We start from the raw sequence: 20,863 nt of genomic DNA, 5'->3' as shown, positions 1-20,863 counted from the left end.
CCTGAAAGATCCAATAAAAATAATGACAGCTGGGGCACCTGGGTGGCTCAGTTGGCTAAGCCTCCGACTCCTGATTTCTGCTCAGGTCATGATCTCATGGTTAGTGGGTTCGAGCCCCATGTGGGACTGTGTGTTGATGGTGTGGAACCTGCTTGGGATTCTTTTTCTCTCTGTCTCTCCCCCCCCCCCCCCACCCCTCCCCTACTGGTGTTCTCTCTCACGAAATCGTTGGAAAAAAAAAATGATAGCTACTTTACTGAATGCCTGTCAATTCACTTGATCTTTCCCTAAATCAAGGTAGGTGTGTCCCCTTTGGTCAGGCACCCTTAAAATCCATTGCCACATATTCTCCCCAGGTTTTTCTAACAGTTTTTAGAATATTAAAAAATTTTATTTTGAGTATGATTACACACTTGCTGATTCTGATTCTGCATAGCACCCTCTGGCTCATGTTGAGGCTGACCCCTGGTCTTGGGAAGACACAGTAAGACCTAGAACACAGGAGAGAAGAATTTTGTTTTCCTTAGGCAAAGGGAACACTAAAAATCATTCCTCTCCTGATTGTAGCCCTAGATCATGCAGATAAACTGTATGTTCTTTGTAGTATCCGTTTAGAAGACGTCTGTTCATTTGAAGCCAGTCAAAATGTAGGGTGGTGTTGGGTTGGACAGTTGAAGGCCCCAGGTGGGTGGACATGGCATCTCCAGGGGACCCTCCTCCTCCCTGACCTGCCCTCATCCTTGGCATCCCCTGCGGGAACAAGAAAAGGGTAGGGCCTGTTGAGGGAAGTGGAGCTTCGAGTTTCAACCCAGTGCTTTGTTTTTATTTATTTATTTATTTATTTATTTATTTATTTATTTATTTATTAATTATTCTTTTTTCTTCCCCCAGTGCTTTGTTTTTAAAAGGACGCCCCCTTTTCCGTCTTGCAATACTCCGTCTGGTGGTGGGTTAGCTGGCTGGGGAGGGGCTTGGGGGTTCAGGAATCGCTGTCCTGCATCTTGGGGAGCCCACGCCGTCCACCGTGGAGCCCCAGGCTGGGTGGGTGACCCCACAGCAATATGTGGGGGAAGCATAATTACCCCTTTTGAAACTGAGTCTTGGGGGGTGCCAGGATTTTGTTTTTGTTTGTTTTACTTAGGGACTTTACCACGTGGCAGAGCCAGGATTCAAACTGCTTTCTGCCTTACTAAGTCTTCAATTTACTCTCTCCCCTCAGGGATCCTATTATCTATGGCTTCCAAGAAAGTGTCTACCTGTGGTGAACATTTCAGGCCAGAAAAATTAAAAGAATGGCCAGAGCTGGAGTCAGTTGCTTTAATGGAGGTAAAGTAACGTGGCATTTGGGGACGTTATTTTGGCGATGGGACATAAATCCCTTGAGAAGTCTTAGTCACGGTTGGATTCCCTAGAACTAGAACAATGCCTGGCAGAAGCAAGGCACTGTTAAGAATTCACTGAATGGGAATGATCCGGGACCAAATTTGACCAAGAGTGGTTCGAGTGCCCCTGCTGTCGCTCACTAGAGGTTCAGGACACCCACAGGGCGGTACGGTGGGTGGGTACAGGCTGGAGTCTCGGAGCTCTGCCGGCGGAGAAGCCAGGTCTGGGCTCGCCAGTTGATTCTGCCACTTAAGGGTCTGGTAAAGCAATGATTTCCTCATAAAGGAAGTGTCATTATTTTACATGATCCTATAATTTGCCTCACTGTAAAGAAGAGCTCTTGGAGTAGTCCTTTATTTTGCTCCTTTTGCAGTGGTAGCAGTAAAAGTGGTGAGACCTTTAAACATTTGTGTCTGTGCGCGTGCGTGGGCATGAAAAGCTGTGGGTTTCAAAAGTGCTGCCAAAAGTCATTAACATCTTCCTTATGTTTTCTGGCAAAATCACAAAGAAAGCTCGGAGCTATGGAAGTCAAAAATGTTTATTTCCTTAAACAAACAAAAAGTAGTTTGAAAATCAGACACATGATCAATATTATAATATATGCCGATAATAGGATGGGTAAAAAAAATGTGATTTTCCACAATGTTTGTCAAAGTAGATGTTTCTACTTCTCCAAATAAATAGATTGATTTGTTCTAAGTGTATAGTATCAGGGGAAAACACTTAATTGTTTTACATGGTTTTTCAATTGCCGTCTTAAAATGAGTCTAAGAAGGAGTCAAAGCAAAATTATGCTTACATCAACAAGGTAGTTTTATTTTGAAGACCTGAAGAGCTGTCTGAATATTATTTTAGATTTCATGTGTTGCTGTTAAATATATGGGTAACAATGCAACTCTCCTTTTTGAGACTTCTTTTATTCACAGATTTGTTATCTGAGTTTGGGGTCTAGTTTGTTTTGATGCATTCACTTGAAAGAACTGAAAGAGAGCCAGAGATTGAAAAACATAGTTTTAAGAACCTGTATTATTTTACACTAGTTCTAGGTAATAGCATATCTCTTCCAGATACTGGATTTTTATTGTCTTTCCATTTGTTCCTTCTTAGTCCTATAAGCATAAAAGTTGGACGATCAGTTCATAGTGATCCAGATGAAAAACCCTAAGGTGATAAATATTGAACTTGGGTTCACAGAAAATTGTGTTTGAAAATTTCTCTTAATAACACAAGAAACAACAGCTGTTGGCGAGGATGCAGACAAAGGGGAACCCTCTGGCACTGATGGTGGGAATGCAAACTGGTTCAGCCACTCTGGAGAGCAGTGCGGAGATTGCTCAAGAAACTAAAAATAGAACATCACCCACCATCCAGCAATTGCACTATTAGGTATTTACTGAAAGGATACAAAAATACAGATTTGAAGGATACATGCACCCCGATGTTTATAGCAGCATTTGTCAACTATAGCCAAACTATGGAGAGAGTCCAAATGCCCATTGACTGATGAATGGATAAAGAAGATGTGGTATATATACACACTGGAATATTACTAAGCTATCAAAAAGAACGAAATCTTGCCATTTGCAATGACATGGATGGAGCTAGAGTGTATTATGCTAAGCAGAATAACTCAATCAGAAAAAGACAAATGCCATATGATCGCACTCATATGTGGAATTTAAGAAACCAAAACAGATGAACATATGGGGAGGGGGAGAGAAGAGAGGGAAACAAACCACAAGAGACTTTGAGTGGTAGAGAACAAACTGGGCTGATGGAGGGAGGTGGGTGGGAGACGGGCTAGATGGGTAATGCGTACTAAGGAGTGCACTTGTGATGAGCACTGGGTATTGTATGTAAGAGATGAATCCCTGAATTCTACTCATGAAACCAATATTGCACTGAATGCAAATTAACTAAAATTTAAATTAAAATTTTCCTTAATAAAAATGTTACAAAATACTCTTTGAGGTATAAGCAGTAGATTTACAGTAAAAGTATTGGTAAAATACAATGAATTTTGTCATTCTGTTTTGTTTCTTTAGGATTTACATCCTGACATTCAGTTCTGTAATTTTAGGCGTTAGCTAGAGAAGACATTGATGAAGCTGTACATGCAATATTATTTAGAGAAAATTACATTGCCAAGGTAAGAGTTGGCTACAGCCTGGATTCTAAGTATGTTCCAGGTAAGCAAGAGTGGTGCAGAGCAACACGGCTAAGAGGATGTCACTGTGTCACAGAGATTCATTTTGCTGAGAGAATGAACCTCCTCTGGTTGATCTGTTTATACAACATAGATCTGAAATTGTGCCACCTCCTTGCAGGGTCACTGAGAGGTCTGGATTCCTAGATCTGTCCGTAAAGGATCTGAGAGATCGTTCTAAGAGCTCCCCCTCTTTGTTCTGGTACTGAATAGAAATTCTTTCTGACTAAAACTTACCTCTTTCTCATATGTTCCCACATCGAAAAGGGGATATATAAGACCACCAGAAATAGTATTTAAGGGTAATGTCCAATTGTACTCAGAGTTACTATGAAATTAATAAAGTTAAAGGAGTTTTCATTTTAATGAGATTGAAATTTGGTGTTACGGTGGTACTTTAATGTTTGTGTTCTAATTTACAAAGGAAGTTCATGTATATTTTCAGCTAAGCATCAAAAAGAGGTAGGTGGGGGGCACCTGGGTGGCTCAGTGGGTTAAGCATGTGACTCTTGGTTTCGACTCAGGTCATGATCCGGTCATATTTGAGCCTGGCAGTATGGAGCCTGCTTGGGATTCTCTGTCTCTTCTCTCTCTGCCCCCCGCCCCCGACTTGCTCTATCTCTGTCTCTCTCAAAAAAAATAAACTTAAAAAAGAGCGGGGGACACCTAGGTGGCTCAGTTGGTTGAGCGACGACTTGGGTTTAGGCCATAATCTCATGGTGAGTTCGAGCCTTGTGTCAGGCTCTGTGCTGACTGACAGTGCAGAGGCTGGAGCCTGCTTCTGATCCTGTGTCTCCCTCTCTCCCTGCCCCTCCCCCTGCTCGTGCTCTGTCTCTCTCTCTCTCTCAATAATAAACATTAAAAAAAAAGGTAGGTGGGATTACCCTCCTATAGATTCAGACAGAGGTGCTAGTGTAAGTCTAGCGCTCTTTCTACTCTACCAGTTTTGTCACAGACTTTGATGATGAAGGCTAGAGACATGCAGTGGGTGACAGGAATGCTTTGAAATCCTTAAAAAAAAAAAAAAGGAGTTTCATGAGTTAGAAGTGGTTTGAATGTGGTTTAATCTGCAGGCACACTTCTGCTTTAGAACCTTTCATGGGTTCTTCCTGCTCTATGCTCTCAGGTTCCCCTGAGAGCTTTATCATGTTCTTTGATTATGTTATGCTAGGACCTTGCAACCCAAATGTGTTGAGAGTTTAAAAGTGGGAACAAGTGTTTCTCCCCCTTATTCAAATGACAATAAATGGAAACCTTAATAATTTGTTTTCCTTGTTTGTATCATTTCATTAAGGACTGGATATGTATTTTCAGCATCTGGATATTTTTAAGGAAAGAAGAGGAGAGGTGTTACATAAAAAATGGATTGAAAATGTTGCAGAGCCTGTTCAGAGAATTGCAGAAAAAGTAATTTTATACGGAGGGTTGGGGAAAATGAAACAAGAGAATCTTGAATGTCTTTTAAAGCGCACAAATAAAATGGTACTGAGAGTTCTTTGTTTTCTTAATAAAGTATACTTTAAAGAGTTGGGCCAACATTTTCACTGGTTATTATGCAAACAGTCCTGACATTATTTTTGTATTTAAGATGAATTCACAGAATTGTAATACAGCTTACTACATTTTTAAACCTGGAGTTTCAGAAGGAAGGAATAAAAGTATTGATTTGGAACTAGATTTATCAGGAATGCTTTTAAGTAAATGTAAAAAGAATAGCAGTAGCTTAAATCATAAGGACATTTATTGTTCACTTAACAAGAAATTGATGAGTAGATGGTCTCACTGTGGGTTTTGGCAGTGTAGAAATGTCATTTATCACCCAGGTTTTTTCCTATAATTCTTTTCTGCTATCCTTAATATTTTTGTTCTTTCCTCATCACTCTTACATTTGTAAGCACATTTGGTTACTTACAGCTTCAGGTGTTAGGTCTGTGCTCAAGACAGGAAGAAGGGGTAAGGAGTGGTGCCAGGGTACCTTTATCTTATACCTGATCCTTTGATCTGGAAGCAAAGAGTCCCCAGAAGCTCCTAGCAGATTTCCCCTTAGAACTTCTTTGCCATAAATGGGCCACATTGCAAGTCCTAGCTAGAAGCAGGGCCAGGAAAGAGAGCATAAGGCATTCTAATCTTTCAAGTAGGAAGAGAGCAAGGGAGAAGGGGATTCCATGCTATTCAGTCAGTCAACCATTAGGTGTAGGGACCATAGCTTTCTACATACTATTCCTCAATTTGGCTTTATAAAAGAATAAAATTTGGCTGCTGCTTTTGGAAATTTTTCTGTTTTAACCTTGAGGTCAGGACCCTCTTTTGGAATTTAGGTCTGCCTAAGTTCCCAGGTACTTACTGGAGATCTAGCATAGTTTGCCTGGAAAGTTAGAGTATTGATTTGGTGAGCAAAATTTCTGGATACGAACTTTAAATACTTCTTTCTAAGCACTCTAAGAGGCAGAGCTCAGTGTCAAATCCAGGTGTCTTTGAAACCAAAGCGCACAGGCTTACAGTTGTGCTCAGAAATGTGATTGTACAAGTACAGGATGGGGAAGCCATGCCTTAGAAAAGGCATGTGTTGAAGTCTGAGTGGTTAAAAAAAATTTTTTTTTAAATGTTTATTTTGAGAGAGAGAGAGAGAGAGAAAGAGAGAGTATGAGCAGGGGAAGGGCAGAAGGAGGGAGATAGAGAATCTGAAACAGGCTCCAGGCCCTAGCTGTCAGCACAGAGCCCAACGCGGGACTCAAACTCACAAACTGTGAGATCATGACCTGAACCCAGGTCAGATGCTTAACCAACTGAGACACCCAGACACCCCTGGAGTGGTTTTAAATGACAGCAAATTCCATGTGAGTTGACTATGGGAGCGGACTTCTAAGAAAACATCTGGGCTCTTAGGCTGTATTGAGGGAGGCAGTGCTTGGAGTGGGAAGCATCAAAGTCCACCGTGTTGCTATCTTGTCACTCCTGATTCACACTGTAGAGGGGATTTTCAGCAGTTGCAGAACCTTTAGAAGAGGGTGGAAGCTTGACAACATCTCCTGGGAGGAAAAGTGGGAAGAAATATGGGTTATTTAGTCAGAGGAAGAAATGACAGGAAGGGGGATGAAAACTTGAAACATTTAAAAGACTGATGGGTGGGTGATGGGTAGATAAATTTTGTGTTGTTTTGAGGTAGAGTATTAGTGTCTCCAGTGCCAAGGCAGATTTCAACTCAGTCTAAGGACAGATTGGTGGTTAGAATGACCAAAAGAGTACTTGGCTGGCAGAGCAGAAAGTTCTCAGACTAAGGCTAGTTGATGACTTCAGACTAAACTTGATGATTACTACTCCCAGAAGGTGGCAAGCTGTCTCTGCAGTCTAAATTACTTCTGAGGTTTCTTCTAACCCTTCAAATCTATGATTTTCTACAAAAACAGAATAAAGCATTTGGCTTTTTTGAATCTTGCAAAACACATTGTATACAGTGATTTGCTCTTAGGTGTATTTTTTTTTCTAAAGGAAATTGTATTTGGAAATCTTTATGATCCTGAAGTATACAACCCTTTTTATATGACAAAAAAGGACCCAAATTATGGAAAGGTCAGTAAGTTTCATTCATTCATTCATTCATTCATTCACTCTTAGAAGCTCTGGGGATGGGGAAAACCTAGTCATTTTAGAAGTCTTCTAGTTATCCTGTATTCATTAAAGAAAGTCCATAAAAGCATTTCATCTGAGTTTTAGGTTAGGAACCCAAAGTAATTTTACCTACTGGGAAAATTACATGTGTGTGTGTGATAATGTTTCTGTTCATTCATTCTTCCATTCACATTTAGCAAACTGGAAAGGAAGACATGGGCAGCAAGACATAGGGACAAGTGTCACAGAATTAGTACAGGGAGCAATAGCCTGAGAGGCAGAGCTCCTTTCTGTGAAAGGTGGAAGGAGGGATGCAGAAAAGGCTGCCCAGAGAACTAGTAGTTGGGTCTGTAACAAGTGTTCACGTTTTAAACTTGCCAATATAGGAGTTAAAATTTTGAGATGTAGATTCAGGTTTTTTACTCCTGTGTAGGAAAAGTACCCACCAGGTAGCATAAGTTATTTAAAAGTATGTGTGTGGCTCTGAAGAAAGAAGTGGTTGGTTTTGCTTCTCTCGGAAAACCAAGGCAGATCACTGTTATGAAGATAAGAAGGTTCCTTTGGCTCTGAGAGACTCGCTAATATGGTGTTAGTTAGTCATTTTGCTGCCTTGCTTATCCAGTAATTGTTTACCTCATACATACTTTGGGGACCAGCATTGGGCCAGGTGTATGGGGGAAAATAAAGAAGGGGAAAATGGTTTCTAGTCTAAAGCCTAAAGTTAGGAATGGGGAGGAGAAAACCACCTCTCTCCACAACCTCTGTACCCCAGCCTCTCGACACTCACCCACGCTGAGGTTTACCTGCCCTCCTGTTTTCACAGACCCTTAAAGACTGGTTGTCAGCTCTCCCAGGAGCACTCTTACTCCCAGGCCACTCACTGCCTTGTGCTCCTAAAGCATCCTCTTCTGATACCTCTCATGACTAGATTGTCACTGTATATGATTTTCTGTTCTAGACAGGTTCTTGAGGATAGGAACTCACTGGGAGGTGGCACCCAGTGGCGTCAGCACATATTTATTGACTGGTGCACTGATGCAGTAGAAGTCTTGATGGAGTGTGCTACTTCTATCGGGAGGCCCTCCTTCCAGTCAGCCACTTATGACTCAATGAAATGTCCTAATGTGAGACAGATAACCTTTACCCTTTCCCTGCTCTATGGGTTGACATTATTCACGGGTCGACATTATTCATGGGTCATTAATCTTTGGTGTACAGTAAGGCCATACTCGAATGCTTCAGACAGACTTAGAGAGCTTAATACAAAGCACTTGGATCCTCGAAATTATTTTTCTTGTAGGTTATGTTGCCTTTGTTTTGTGATTCCCCGTTTAGAAGATGGCAAGAGATGGATGAAGAGAAGAGAGCTGTTTTTCAAAATAAGGCAGGTATTTTTGTGATCATTGGGCTTTATTTTTAGAGACTTATAATTGTCCGGTGATTTCCTACCAGAAGAGTGACTAAGTTGACATTAAGACTGTTGATTTAGATTTTTTTTTTATCTTCCTATAGGAAAACGATACACCTTAAAAGAATGTAAAGACCTAGAGAAGGCCAGGCTTTGTGCCACATTGCCCCATTTCACTTTTACTCTACATGATGTTATTCTAAGAGTGGCATAAAGCCTCTGCGAGATCTGTGAGAAACAAAACACCTAGTAAATGCAGGTAAGGGTGCACTAACTAATGAATGGATCCTTTTACCATCTCCATTGTTTTGCCTTTTACAGAATGCCATGTGGTTAGAATCGCACAGTATAGCTATAGCCTTTTCCAGATTTTACCTTTATCCTTAAAGGATGTTTTCACAGGATTAAGAATATTAGGTTGGCAATTCTTTTTCTTTTTCTTTTTTTTTTTAAGTATTTATTTATTTTGAGAGAGAGGTAGAGAATGAGCAAGGTAGGGGCAGAGAGAGAGAGAGGGGAGACAGAAGATCCGAAGCAGGATCTCTGCTGACAGCAGAGAGCCTGATGTGGGGCTTGAACTCATGAACCATGAGATCATGACCTGAGCTGAAATGGGACGCTTAACTGATTGAGCCACCCAGGCACCCCAGCAATTATTTTTCTTTAACACATATCCCACTGTATTTAAAAAAAATGTTTATTTATTTTGGAGAGAGAGAGAGCGCAAGCAGGTTATGGTAATCTCATAACCATGAGATTATGACCTGAGCCAAAGTCTGACACTTAACCCACTGAGCCACCCAGGCACCCTTGTATTTTTTTATTCTACCCAGAAGATAGTTTTATTTTATTTTAAATTTATTTATTTATTTTGAGAGAGATAGAAAAAGGGCAGAGGGGCAGAGAGAGAGATAAGAGAGAGAATCTCAAGCAGGCTCTGCACTGTCAGCTCAGAGCCTAATGCAGGGCTGGATCTCATGAACCGAGAGATCATGACAGGAGCCCAAATCAAGAGTTAGATGCTTAACTGACAGAGCCACCCAGGTGCCCCTCCCCAGAAGATAGTTTTGATTAGCATACACGAGCTTGATAAAAAAATCCATCCACACCTGTAGGATAACAGCCCACTTTTAAAAACTGGTCCCAGTACACTGACCAAATTTCCCAGTGAGTATTACTAATAGCAAATTTATTTATTTTTCTTTTTCCTCTCATAACTACTTTAAAGATTTTTTTCCCACAGACTTTTTATTTTATTTTTTAATAACTATTTTAATCACCCAGTGCTCATCACAACAAGTGCACTTCTTAATCCTCATTACCTATTTAACCCATCCCCTAACCCACCTACCCTCTGGTAACCATCAGTTCTCTATAGTTAAGAGTTTGGGGGTGCCTGGGTATTCAGTCATTTGAGAGTCCAGTTCTTGATTTTGGCTCAGTTTCTTAATTTTGTCCAGTTCTTGATTTCATGATCCTAGGGTTGTGGGATTGAGCCCCTTGTTGAACTCCACGCTGAGCATGGAGCCTGCTTAAGATTCTCTCTCCCCAAGAAGAGGTGGTATGTATGTATGTATGTATGTATGTATATGTATGTATGTGTGTATATATACATACGTACATACATACATATACATACATACATACATACATACATACATACATACATACAATGGAGTATTACTCGGCAATCAAAAAGAATGAAATCTTGCCATTTGCAACTACGTGGATGGAACTGGAGGGTATTATGCTAAGCGAAATTAGTCAGAGAAAGACAAAAATCAAATGACTTCACTCATATGAGGACCCTAAGACACAGGACAGATGAACATAAGGGAAGGGAAGCAAAAATAATATAAAAACAGGGAGGGGGGACAACACATAAGAGACTCTTAAACTGGAGAACAAACAGAGGGTTACTGGAGGGGTTGTGGGAGGGGGGATGGGCTAAATGGGTAAAGGGCACTAAGGAATCTACTCCTGAAATCATTGTTGCACTATATGCTAACTAATTTGGGTGTAAATAAAAAAAAAAAACAGAAACGTAGATCTTTAAAATATTTTCTTTATTTTCTGTCAAATGTCAAATTTCATTTAGCAAATCTTAAGAATAGTGTATAAAATATGTATAGCACAAACAAATGATGAATAAAAATGCAAAAAAAAAAAAAGATTCTTTCTCCCTGTGTCCCTCTTCCCTGCTTGTGCTCTCTCTAAAAAAAAAAAAAAAAAGGAAAAGAAAAGAAAAAGTTTCCTGATTAAAAAAAAAAAAAGAGTATTTCTTGGTTTGCCTCTCTCTTTTTCCCCCCATTGCTCATTTATTTTGTTCCTTAAATTCCACACGAGTGAAATCATATGGTATTTGTCTTTCTCTGACTTATTTCACTTAGCATTATATTCTCTAGGCCCATCTATGTTGTTGTGAATGGCAAGATTTCATTCTATTTTATGGTTGAACGATTCCATTGTATGTATGTATATATACACCACATCTTCTTTATTCATCTATCAGTGGACACTTGGGCTGCTTCCATATCTTGGCTATTGTAATTAATGCTGCTATAAATACAGGCATGCACATATCCCTTTGAATTAGTGTTTTTGTATTCTTTGGGTAAATACCCAGTAGTGCAATTGCTGGATCGTAGGGTGGTTCTCTTTTTAACTTTTTGGGGACCCTCCATCCTGTTTTCCACAGTGGTGCACCAGTTCACATTTCCACCAACAATGTAAGAGGGTTCTCCTTTCCCCACATCCCTACTAATACCTGTTGTTCCTTGTGTTGTTGATTTTAGCCATTATGACAGGTCTGAGGTGATATCTCATTGTAGTTTTGATTTGCATTTCCCTGATGATAAATGATGATCATTTTCACATATCTGTTGGCAATCTGTATATCAGGAATAAACTCCACTTGATTGCAGTGAATAATTTTTTTTCAATGAATTGTTGAATTTGGTTTGTTAATATTTTGCTGAGGATTTTGCATCTACATTCTTGTGTGGGTGGGTGGGTGGTGTCTTTATCTTGTTTTGATATCAGGGTAATGGTGGTCTCATAGAACGAATATGTAAGTTTTCTTTCCTTATCTATTTTTGGAATAGTTTGTCTCCTCCCCATATTTTAGGTATATGGTGTCATATTTGACATCCTTTTATTTTGTGAACTCCTTGACTGAGTTTTACAGAAATATTCATGTTTACTGGTTTTATGTTTCCTGCCTTCATACTGCCACTTTTGGTCTTTCCACTCAGAGTCCCCTTTAATATTTCTTGCTGGGCTGGTTCAGTGGCCATGAACTCCTTTAGTTTTTGTTTGTCTGGGAAACTCTTTACCTGTCCTAGTCTTGCTATATAGAATATTCTTGGCTACAGGTTTTTCCCATTCAGCACTTTAAATATATCATGCCACTCCTTTATGGTTTGGAAAGTTTCTGCTGAAAAATCCACTGATAGCCTTATGGGGTTTCCTTTGTATGTAACTATCTTTTTTGGATTACTGCATTTAATTTTTTTTATTACTATATTTTGCCACCTTAATTACAATGTCTTGGATATGTTTTGTTGATTTTGTCGGGGGGTTTCTCTGTGCCTCCTGGATTAGATGTTTCCTTCCCCAGATTAAGTAAATTTTCAGCTATTATTTCTTCAAATAAATTTTATGCCTCCATTTCTCTCTCTCTTCTTCTTGTGGGACTCCTATTATATGAGTGTTATTACATTTGATTGAATCACTGAGTTCTCTAAGTCTATTCTCATTTTGCATAATTCTTTTTTCTCTCTTTTCAACTTGATTCTTTTCATTACTCTGTCTTCCAGGTCATTAATTCATTCTTCTGCTTCTTCCAGTCTGCTGTTCATTCCATCGAGTGTGTGTTTCATTTTGTTTACTGAACCCTTTATTTCTGCTATGTTATTCTTATCTCTATGTTAATGGTCTGATATCCTCCATTGTTTTCTCTTCCAGTGTGTATCCTTATGACCATTACTTTAAATTATCCATCAGCCATATTACTTATATCTGTTCCATTTAGATCTCTGGCCATGGCTTTGTCCTGTTCTTTCATTTGGGACAAAGTCCTCTGTCTTCTCATTTTGTCTAAGTCTCTGCCTGTTTCTGTGTGTTGGGAAAGTCAGCTATGTCTCTTGTTCTTGAGGTTAATGGTTTTATGAAGAAGAGATCTTATAGTGCCCTGCCATGCAGTGTCTCCTGTGTACTAGGGCCTAGCAGTTCCAGGGGTGTCTCCAGTGTGTGGTGTCTGTACTCTGCTGTTTTGTTCTGCCTGCTTTGTCCTTCAGGCCAGTTGTCTCCATAGTCTCTCTTTGCCTGTTGTGGGCAGTGTTTGGTCTTTGGTCTTAATGTGGTGTGTTTTAACTAGGTGTGCCCTGTCTGCTTGTTAAATGAGCTCTGTCACCACCGCCCCTGGAACTGAGGCTCTGCAAAACTCCCAGGTCAGGAAATGTGGTTTGGGCAGAGATTTGGGCCCATCTTCGGCTGCACTGGGACTGAGGCAAGCATGACTTTAGAAAGGGCAGTTCCACTGAAGCATGGGGTGTGACAAGGGTTGGTGTAAGCAAGTTAGGTAGGGAGTATTTGTGCTGTGCTGGGTCCCACAGGTAGCTCTTTGCTTTTGCTGAAGGGTAGGGGAGGGAAATGGCACCTGCCAATTCCTTGGTTCCTGGAGGAGTCTCTCTGTGAATGCTGCTTCTCTGGGACACGCCCTGATAGGAGCAACTGATTTCCCCACTGTGTGCCCCAGGTGCTCTTGAGGTTGTTTCCATGCTGTATATCTGCAAGTTGTTTGCCCTGCCTTCTCTCCAAGAGCATTCCTGATGTCCTCTGAGATTTTCCAGAGCCAAGAACCCTGACCTTTAGAACTCCAGGCTTTAAGTCCCACTGGTTGCAAGAACTCATGAAATTTGGCCCCTCCTGCTTTCCAAGCCAATTACTATGGGGATTAATTTTCCCCCTGTGGGCTCCCCTGTTAGTCTGGCTCTCATCCTTTTCCACTACCATGGCTCCCTTCCCACTGGCCATGATCTGTTTCTCTCCCAGACTGTGTCTCTGCATTTCTTACTTTCTTTGATGTGGCTCTTCTCTGCCTTTAGTTGTGGAGTTAGTTCTGCCAGTCTTCAGGTCAATTTTGGGGGTATTTAGGATGATATGATAGTTGTCTAGTTGTATTTGTGAGATGAGGTGAGTTTAGCCTCCTTCTACTCTACTGCCATCTTCCCCTTCCTCCTATCCCATTGTCTTTTACTTTTTCAGTTGAAAACTCAGCTGCTGGCCTCACTGTTGATCCTTTGAAGAAAATTGTCTTTTTCTCTGGAGGTTTTTAAAATTTTCTTATTGTCTGATTTTCTGTAGTTTTATGAATTTCTTTTTATCTTTCCTACTTGGAATCCATAGGTCATCTTGTACCTGTAAACTGATGTCTTTAATCAGTTCTGGTGATTATTACCTCTGCCATATTCTCTCTCTCCTCTTTCTGGTACTCCAGTTAAATATATTTTAGATTTTCTCACTGTCTCACTGCATCCTTACTGTCTCTTGCCATTTTTTTGTGTGTATTTTCCATCTTTTTTGTTACTTTATATATGATTCTAGATATTTTACTAATTTCTCTTCAGTTGTATCTAATACTCTTTTGTTAAACCTATCAATGAATTATTTTTAGTTGTTTTATTTTTATAGTTCTAGCTCTAGCATTTTATTTGTTTCTTTTTCGGGTAGGTTTTGGGGAAGGCTGTCTGGAATCAGGGCCTGGAGTATCTCTATCCTCTACTGGGACCCTGTCTCAATGCACTGCTTGACTTGCCTGCCACTAGGAAGGAGCTGAGAACAAGGTTAACTACCCACCTGCCAAGATCACAACCAGGCCTGGGAGAAAAAAAAAATCCACAAAAGAAATGCTGAGACCATGGAGAAGTGTGTGTACCCTGCTACCTGAGGTTGGCAAATTCCCCCAGTGGAGAAAATAGCCAGAGATTGCCAGCTCATTCTGAAAGAGCTGTCTCCTCTCTGAAAATTTCCAATGACTTTAGTTGTTGCAGCAAGAGTGTTGGCCTGTGCAAAGTTCTAAATCCTATATAAAACGTGGAAGTCCTGTCATGCTCTCTTGACATTTCCCCTTTTTTAAAAAATTGTTATTTATTTATGAGGGAGAGAGTGAGTGAGCAGGGAGGGGCAGAGAGAGATGGACACAGAATCTGAAACAGGCTCCAGACTCTGAGCTGTCAGCACAGAGCCTGACACAGGGCTTGAACCCATGAACTGTGAGATCATGACCTGAGCTGAAGTCAGATGTTTAACCGTCTGAGCCACCCAGGCACTCCAACGTTTCCTTTTTATCTTTCATCCAGAGTTTTACTGGAGTGAACAGTGCTACTTGCTGTTTCCCCTTCTGATTTGGAAGTTTTATGTTTTATTTCTTGGCTTGTTTATACATTTTAACAAACAATTTAGACTTCAATAATTATATAACTTCCCATCTTCCAGCAAGACAAAGGCTTTATTTTGCTTTATTTCGTCATCCCCACTTTGTAGCTCCTCAGCTCCTTAAGTGGTATTCTGCCCTTTAATCTGGTATCCTCCAGTGAATTCTCCACCTAGCAGCTGGAGGAATGTCTTTGAAGTGATGGAACTTCTCCTGTTAAAAACCCTTCAGTAGCTTCCCATAACCCTTACAATAAAGTCCAGACACTTAGCATAGCACATAAGGTGCTATGGGCCTTGCCAGCCTTTCTGGCTTCATCTAAAAATATCCCTTTCCCTTAAGGAAAAGAAGTATAAATAAACTACAAAAATATCTGGGTCAAATCAGCACAGTTATAACTGCCTGACCTGCCATGTTGTTTCATGGCTTTGTTCCATTTTATTACTGGCCATTGTGATCCAGCCAAGAGAGGGAATTATCACATGGTGTGATACCATTACACCCTCCATCTGCTTTTTCCCACCCCAGCAAGCCCCTTGAGGGCAGGGACTGTCTTATTTATCCTGGTGTTCCCAGCACTTAGCTGGAATGCAGTAGAGGATGAGTAAATGCTTGTTGAAGGAAGGAAGGAAGGCAGGCAGGCAAGAATGAATGCAGGAATGAATGGAGGAATGAAGGAGAAAGCTGCTTTCCCTCCACAGGTCTGGGCTTCTCTGGGCGGTGCTGGAAACCCTCTGGGAGGACACACCTGGAAGTGTGTTTACATGGCCGCTCAGTAAAGTAAGAAAAGGACTTAAAGACAAGGTGTCTATGTTAGAGACAGTGTGATTACAAAAAGCAGAATCCTCAAGTTAAAAAAAAAAAAAGGAGGAACCTAGGTAGGTTAGAAATCACTGGTCTGTTACAGAAGCCATGGTCAGTGTCCCAGTTCGTTTGACTCATGTAACAGAATGCCAGAGATTGGGGGGGGGGGGGGCTTATAAACAACAGAAATTTCTCACAGTTGTGGAGGCTGGAAAGTCCAAGATCATGGTAGTGGCAGATTCAGTATCTGGTGGGGACCCACTTTCTTGTTCTTAGATGGCACCTTCTTGTTGTGTTCTCACATGTTGTGAAGGGTGAGGGAGTTTTCTAGGGTCTTTTATAGGGGCACTAATCTTATTCATGAGGGCTCTGCCTGCATGACCTAATCACCTCCCCTAAACCCCACATCTTAATACCATCACATTGGGGGTTAGGTGTCAACATATGAATTTTGGGGGGACACAAACATTCAGACCATAGCAGTCAGGAGGACAAACAGGCTGCTTACGGGACTAAGAGCCATTTTCTTTCCTCTTTGGGACTATGTGGCTTTCATCAGAGCTTCTTTGTGAACCTACTTCCTTACTTTCTCTGCTTGCTTATGCATGTTCCAGAAAATGGATGCCCCAGGCCTGCCTGAGTTTCTGGTTTGAGCAGTGACAGACTGCCTGGAAGCCACCCTATCCCACTTACAACTCTAGGGGTTGAGGCTGTGGCCCAGGGGCCTCAGCCACGACCAGAGAAGGGTCACATGACTCACTGCCTACCTAACGGTTGTGCCAACAGGGGTGTGTGTGTGGGGGGGAACTGATACATGGACAGCCACCAAGTGATGTCTACTCAGTCCTTCCTTTTCATGAAGTATGAGTTTGCTAACTTAATTTGCAGCAATTATTGAATAATACAATTCTGTTTGTATGGAGTTGAAATACTTTTTTTTTTCTTTGCAGTCCTGAGAAACTTATCTGTTCAGAAAATAAATATCTGCCTGATGAAGAGAATGAGACTACTGACCTAAGACCATTTTTGAAAGGCAATTTCATTCCTCAAAGCTCAGCCAGGAGAATGGAAGGGAAGAGAGGAATTGTGTGGTGAGCAGAGATCTGGGGGAGCAGGGCTGGGATGGCACAAGTTGCAACATGCACAAGATGACAGGCATTGATTTTGGAATTTGAGCCATTGACACATCCCTCCTTGTGACACAGGTTCCCCAGGGTAGACAAGGCAGGAGGCAAAAAAGGGAGTGGAAAGGATGTTGCAGAAGATTTACTTCATGCACAGGAAATGGTGGGGTTGCCTCTGGGCTTGGTGCTGCTGCGCCCTGTGGCAGGGAGTCTGGGGTTTGGAAACTCAGAAAAGGTGCACATCGTGGGACCCCGGAACCTGCTTTGGAGGACAGATTGTGTCCTCACGAGGTGAGAGAAATCCTGGTCAGAGAAATTTTCAGAGAAAATTTTCCCTGAATTTTTGCTCCTCTGCCATTTTCCTACCATTTATACATCCACACCAGACCAAAAAAAAAAAAAAAAAAAAAAAAAAAAAAAAAAAAAAAAATCTGTTCTCCTTAGTGCAGTCACAGTAGGTAGGAATCTTCTGAAATTTATACTAAAAAAAAATTAGGCCAAATGATGGTTTACACACGTAAAAGTTCTTTATTTAATCATAAAAGTTGTTTTATATGCAAGCATTTTCCATGCACAGATTTCTCATCCTGAGCTCACAATCTGACTGGCACATGTATAGCTCTTGCTCGCTTTTCCCTTCCATCCTCTCGTCTCCCACATCCCATATCCTAACGCCTTTGGGTGCTTGGGAGTTGTGAGGGTTCGAGGGTGTCTTAAGTGCAGCGGATCTGTGTGTTCACTCACCTCCCCACTCTTGCCTCCATCGCAAAGAGCGTGAAAATCTTGTCAGATAGGTTGTTAACCCAGGTCCCACCCAATCCCATTGTTTTCCCTAGTCTCTCAAGAGAGAAACGGATTTTCCTAAATGGGAGAATGGAAGTTTCCATTCCACAGCAATTTTCTCTGTGAATAACTGAGAGCCAAGCCCCTCTGTCAGATCTGGATGGGACTGTAGTCAGCTCTGCCCTTCTGGAAGGGTAGCCTCACTGCTGTCACCAGGAGAGCCAAACAATGGAGTCTGGTTTACACACAATAGAAGTTTATTTCTCGCTCATGTACCAGAACAGGTTAGGTCAGCAGGGTGTCAGGCTGTCCCTCTTTCATGAGTTTGGCTGATGGAACCTTTGTCATCTTCAGTGCCTGGCTTCCAAGCTTGCCCTGGGGAACCTGAAAAGGGAAGAGGTCATGGAGGAGTTCTCCCTGGGCATGAAGTGTAGGTGGGCCAGGTCTCACATGTTCCACTGGGGAGGACATGGCTGTCCCTAACTGCAGGGGGAGGGTGCTGGGAGAAGTAGCCTCTGCTGCTCTGAGCACAATGGCAGGGAGAGCAGGTGTTCTGCGGACAGCTAGTCACCTCCGCCCTACCATGGAGAGGTCAGTACTGTGTGGAGTCCAAAGACCTGGGAAGCCTTGGCTGAGAGTTGGAGAAACCAAAGAGAGTAGGGGAGAGGTGAGGAGAGGGCTGCCTGGAAGGTCTCAGCTCAGGCAGGAGGGCGGAGTGTTGGGTGGGATCCACTGGGGCCTTCTTCTCTGCCCCAGTCAGCCTCTCTTCCCTGCCCTACACTTAGCACTTCCCTTCTGTTCACAGGTTCGAGGTGCCAGACAGCACAGACCACAACCCTGGGCGCCTGGGGAAGGCCAGTGTAGGTGGGGGTCACAGCCCGTGTTAAGAAGAATGATGATGGCAAAAGTCCTGGGGCGGCACCCAGCCTCCCTGCAGCTGGGGTTCAGGCATGGCTGCCGGGAACGGTGCCATCTGTAAGGAGGCCATGGTAACAAAGCTTCGCTGAGTTTTACTTCCTCATTTGTGTGCCAACAGTTAAAATGCTGCCAACGGGTTTTCTCTCTCCAGAAGTGTAAGATGTTGCAAGCAGTAACAAACAATAATAGTTACTGTTTATTGAGCTGTTGTGAACTAGGAACTGTGTGAGAAATTTTTTATATTAAAAAAAAATTTAAGTTTAGTTATTTATTTTGAGAGACAGAGAGTACTAGTGGAGGAAGGGCAGAGAGAGACAGGGAGTGAGAATCCTAAGCAGGCTCCACGCTCTCAGCAAAGAGCCCGATGGGGGGCTTGAACTCACGCACTGTGAGAACACGACCTGAGCTGAAAACAAGAGTTGGAAGCTTAACTGACTGAGCCACCCAGGAGCCCTGGAACTGCGTGAGGTATTTATATTCATGTAAAAGTTTTCACAGCAAAATGACAGCATGATCTCCCCTTACGTGAAGCTTGGAGAGGGGTTGAGTAACTTGTTCAATGTCAGCTGCACGGCTGAAAGTGGTGGTGGTCTCGATTCCAAGTCTAGGCCGTCTAGTGCCAAAGCACCGGTCCAATCGCCAGAACACACACCCACTCAGACTCTGTCATGTCAGTCAAATTGCTCAGGGTTTCGGTCCCTTTCAGAGAGTGGTTATCCTGTTGGCGTGCCGCAGAGTCCTGATTCTGAAGAGCACTGGGGGGCGGGGGAGGGGGTCGGTGGTGGCTTGCTGGGCATCTCTCCTATCTGCTCAGTCCTTCTCCAGGCGACGCAGGGAGTCTAAGGGCACACCCTCCTCCCTCATCCTTCAGAAAATTAGGCTCATGTTTCAGTCAGGAGACAACTTCATTTCTTAAGAGGCAGAGCTGCAGTCCCAGGTCAATGCAGGTGACTGGAGTTGTGAGGAGCATGGACATTGAATGTCCTCTGGAGTTTTGTAGAAGTCTGACTCACCTCCTGCAGGCTCCTCTGTCCTAAATCTGAAAAGAACCCTGACACATGTAGACATGGGGAAATGGCAGTAGCCACAGTTCATCCCAGGGAGAATTCAAGTCCCTGCTGTCCTGGGAAAAGGATTATCCTTTAGCTCGGGTCACAAGTAAACCCACAACTGGTTTTAAACTGGCCTTGGCTCATCAGAGACTGTCTCAGGCTTTGGAACTCAGCCAGTCAGAGGCAGACTTATTGGACATCGACCCACACCTGCCTTCAAGACCCTATAGAAGATCAGCAATTTGCTTTGCTCAGTGTGGCTGCACCTGACCAGCCAAACTTTCCCTTAATTAATACATTCAGGTGTTTTGGTTTCAGATGTTGAGTGGCGTCTCTTCTATTGACACTGGCCATATTTCTTTTACATCTAAGTTTTAATAAATAAGTGCCCAGGATTAATACCCAGAATGGCAGATTTTTTTTTTTTTAACTTGAACATTCTGAGTTATGTTTTCCAGCCCTTCTTTGCTCAGTGGTTATGTTTAGACAGAAACGGGGGCTGTGGTGGAGGGACATTTGAATCTTTCCTGTTCTTCCAGCTCCCTAAGACGTGCTCTCTGAGAATCAAGGCTCCTATAGCCTGCGTGGTTCCTTCTAAAAAGCAGATCTTTTTCCAGTTGTACTCATTAACCCAGGAATTTAGTGGGTAAGACCTGATTTTTGTCAATGTTCAAAACAAATCTCCCACTACAAAATCCAGAGCCCAAACCAGCAGCGCTGACAGGTGTGGATGTGGGTCTGACAGGACAGGGGACAGGGAGAGACAGGTGCTTCTGGAGCTGGAGGCCGAGGGCCTGCTGAAGATGTTTAATGCCTGTGTATTTTCTTGACTCTGAAGTTACCTCTGAGGTTCTTGCTCAACCAAGTAGGCAGAAGGACTCAAGAAGGTATGGTCTTACTCCCACAGAGATCAGCAGTCTAGCCATCAGTGACACCATGCCCCAGAAACCGTAGGTCAATTTACTAGAGTCATGGAGCAAGTCAGAGTCAAGACGAGGCTCCAGGGCCTCCTAGGCACCACACCCTCCCTCCCCCACCCCCTCTTGGTTTTTGCCACTGTCACAGAAAGGAAATTTGGTTTCACTACAAGCAACCCCTGAACTTACCTTTCAAGAGCTTTTCAGGTGGAAAGTAAATCAG

The 20,863-nt window shown here is 42.3% G+C and overlaps 1 protein-coding gene across 1 annotated transcript; it reads left to right on the top strand.

The window, feature by feature from the left end:
* Window positions 1-129: 129 nt before the first annotated feature.
* FAM228A (family with sequence similarity 228 member A) lies at window positions 130-20,836 on the top strand. Its single transcript, XM_045055106.1, is given in 8 exon segments — window positions 130-1,326; window positions 3,464-3,532; window positions 8,499-8,586; window positions 8,711-8,807; window positions 8,809-8,865; window positions 11,305-11,335; window positions 16,866-17,261; window positions 18,559-20,836. Coding segments are annotated over 7 exon segments (591 nt in total). The 5' UTR covers window positions 130-1,233; the 3' UTR covers window positions 17,022-17,261; window positions 18,559-20,836.
* The last annotated feature ends 27 nt before the right edge of the window (window positions 20,837-20,863 follow it).

Source organism: Felis catus, chromosome A3 (genome assembly GCF_018350175.1).
Source record: "Felis catus isolate Fca126 chromosome A3, F.catus_Fca126_mat1.0, whole genome shotgun sequence".
NCBI lineage: Eukaryota > Metazoa > Chordata > Mammalia > Carnivora > Felidae > Felis > Felis catus.
This window is presented reverse-complemented; position numbering and strand designations above follow the sequence as displayed.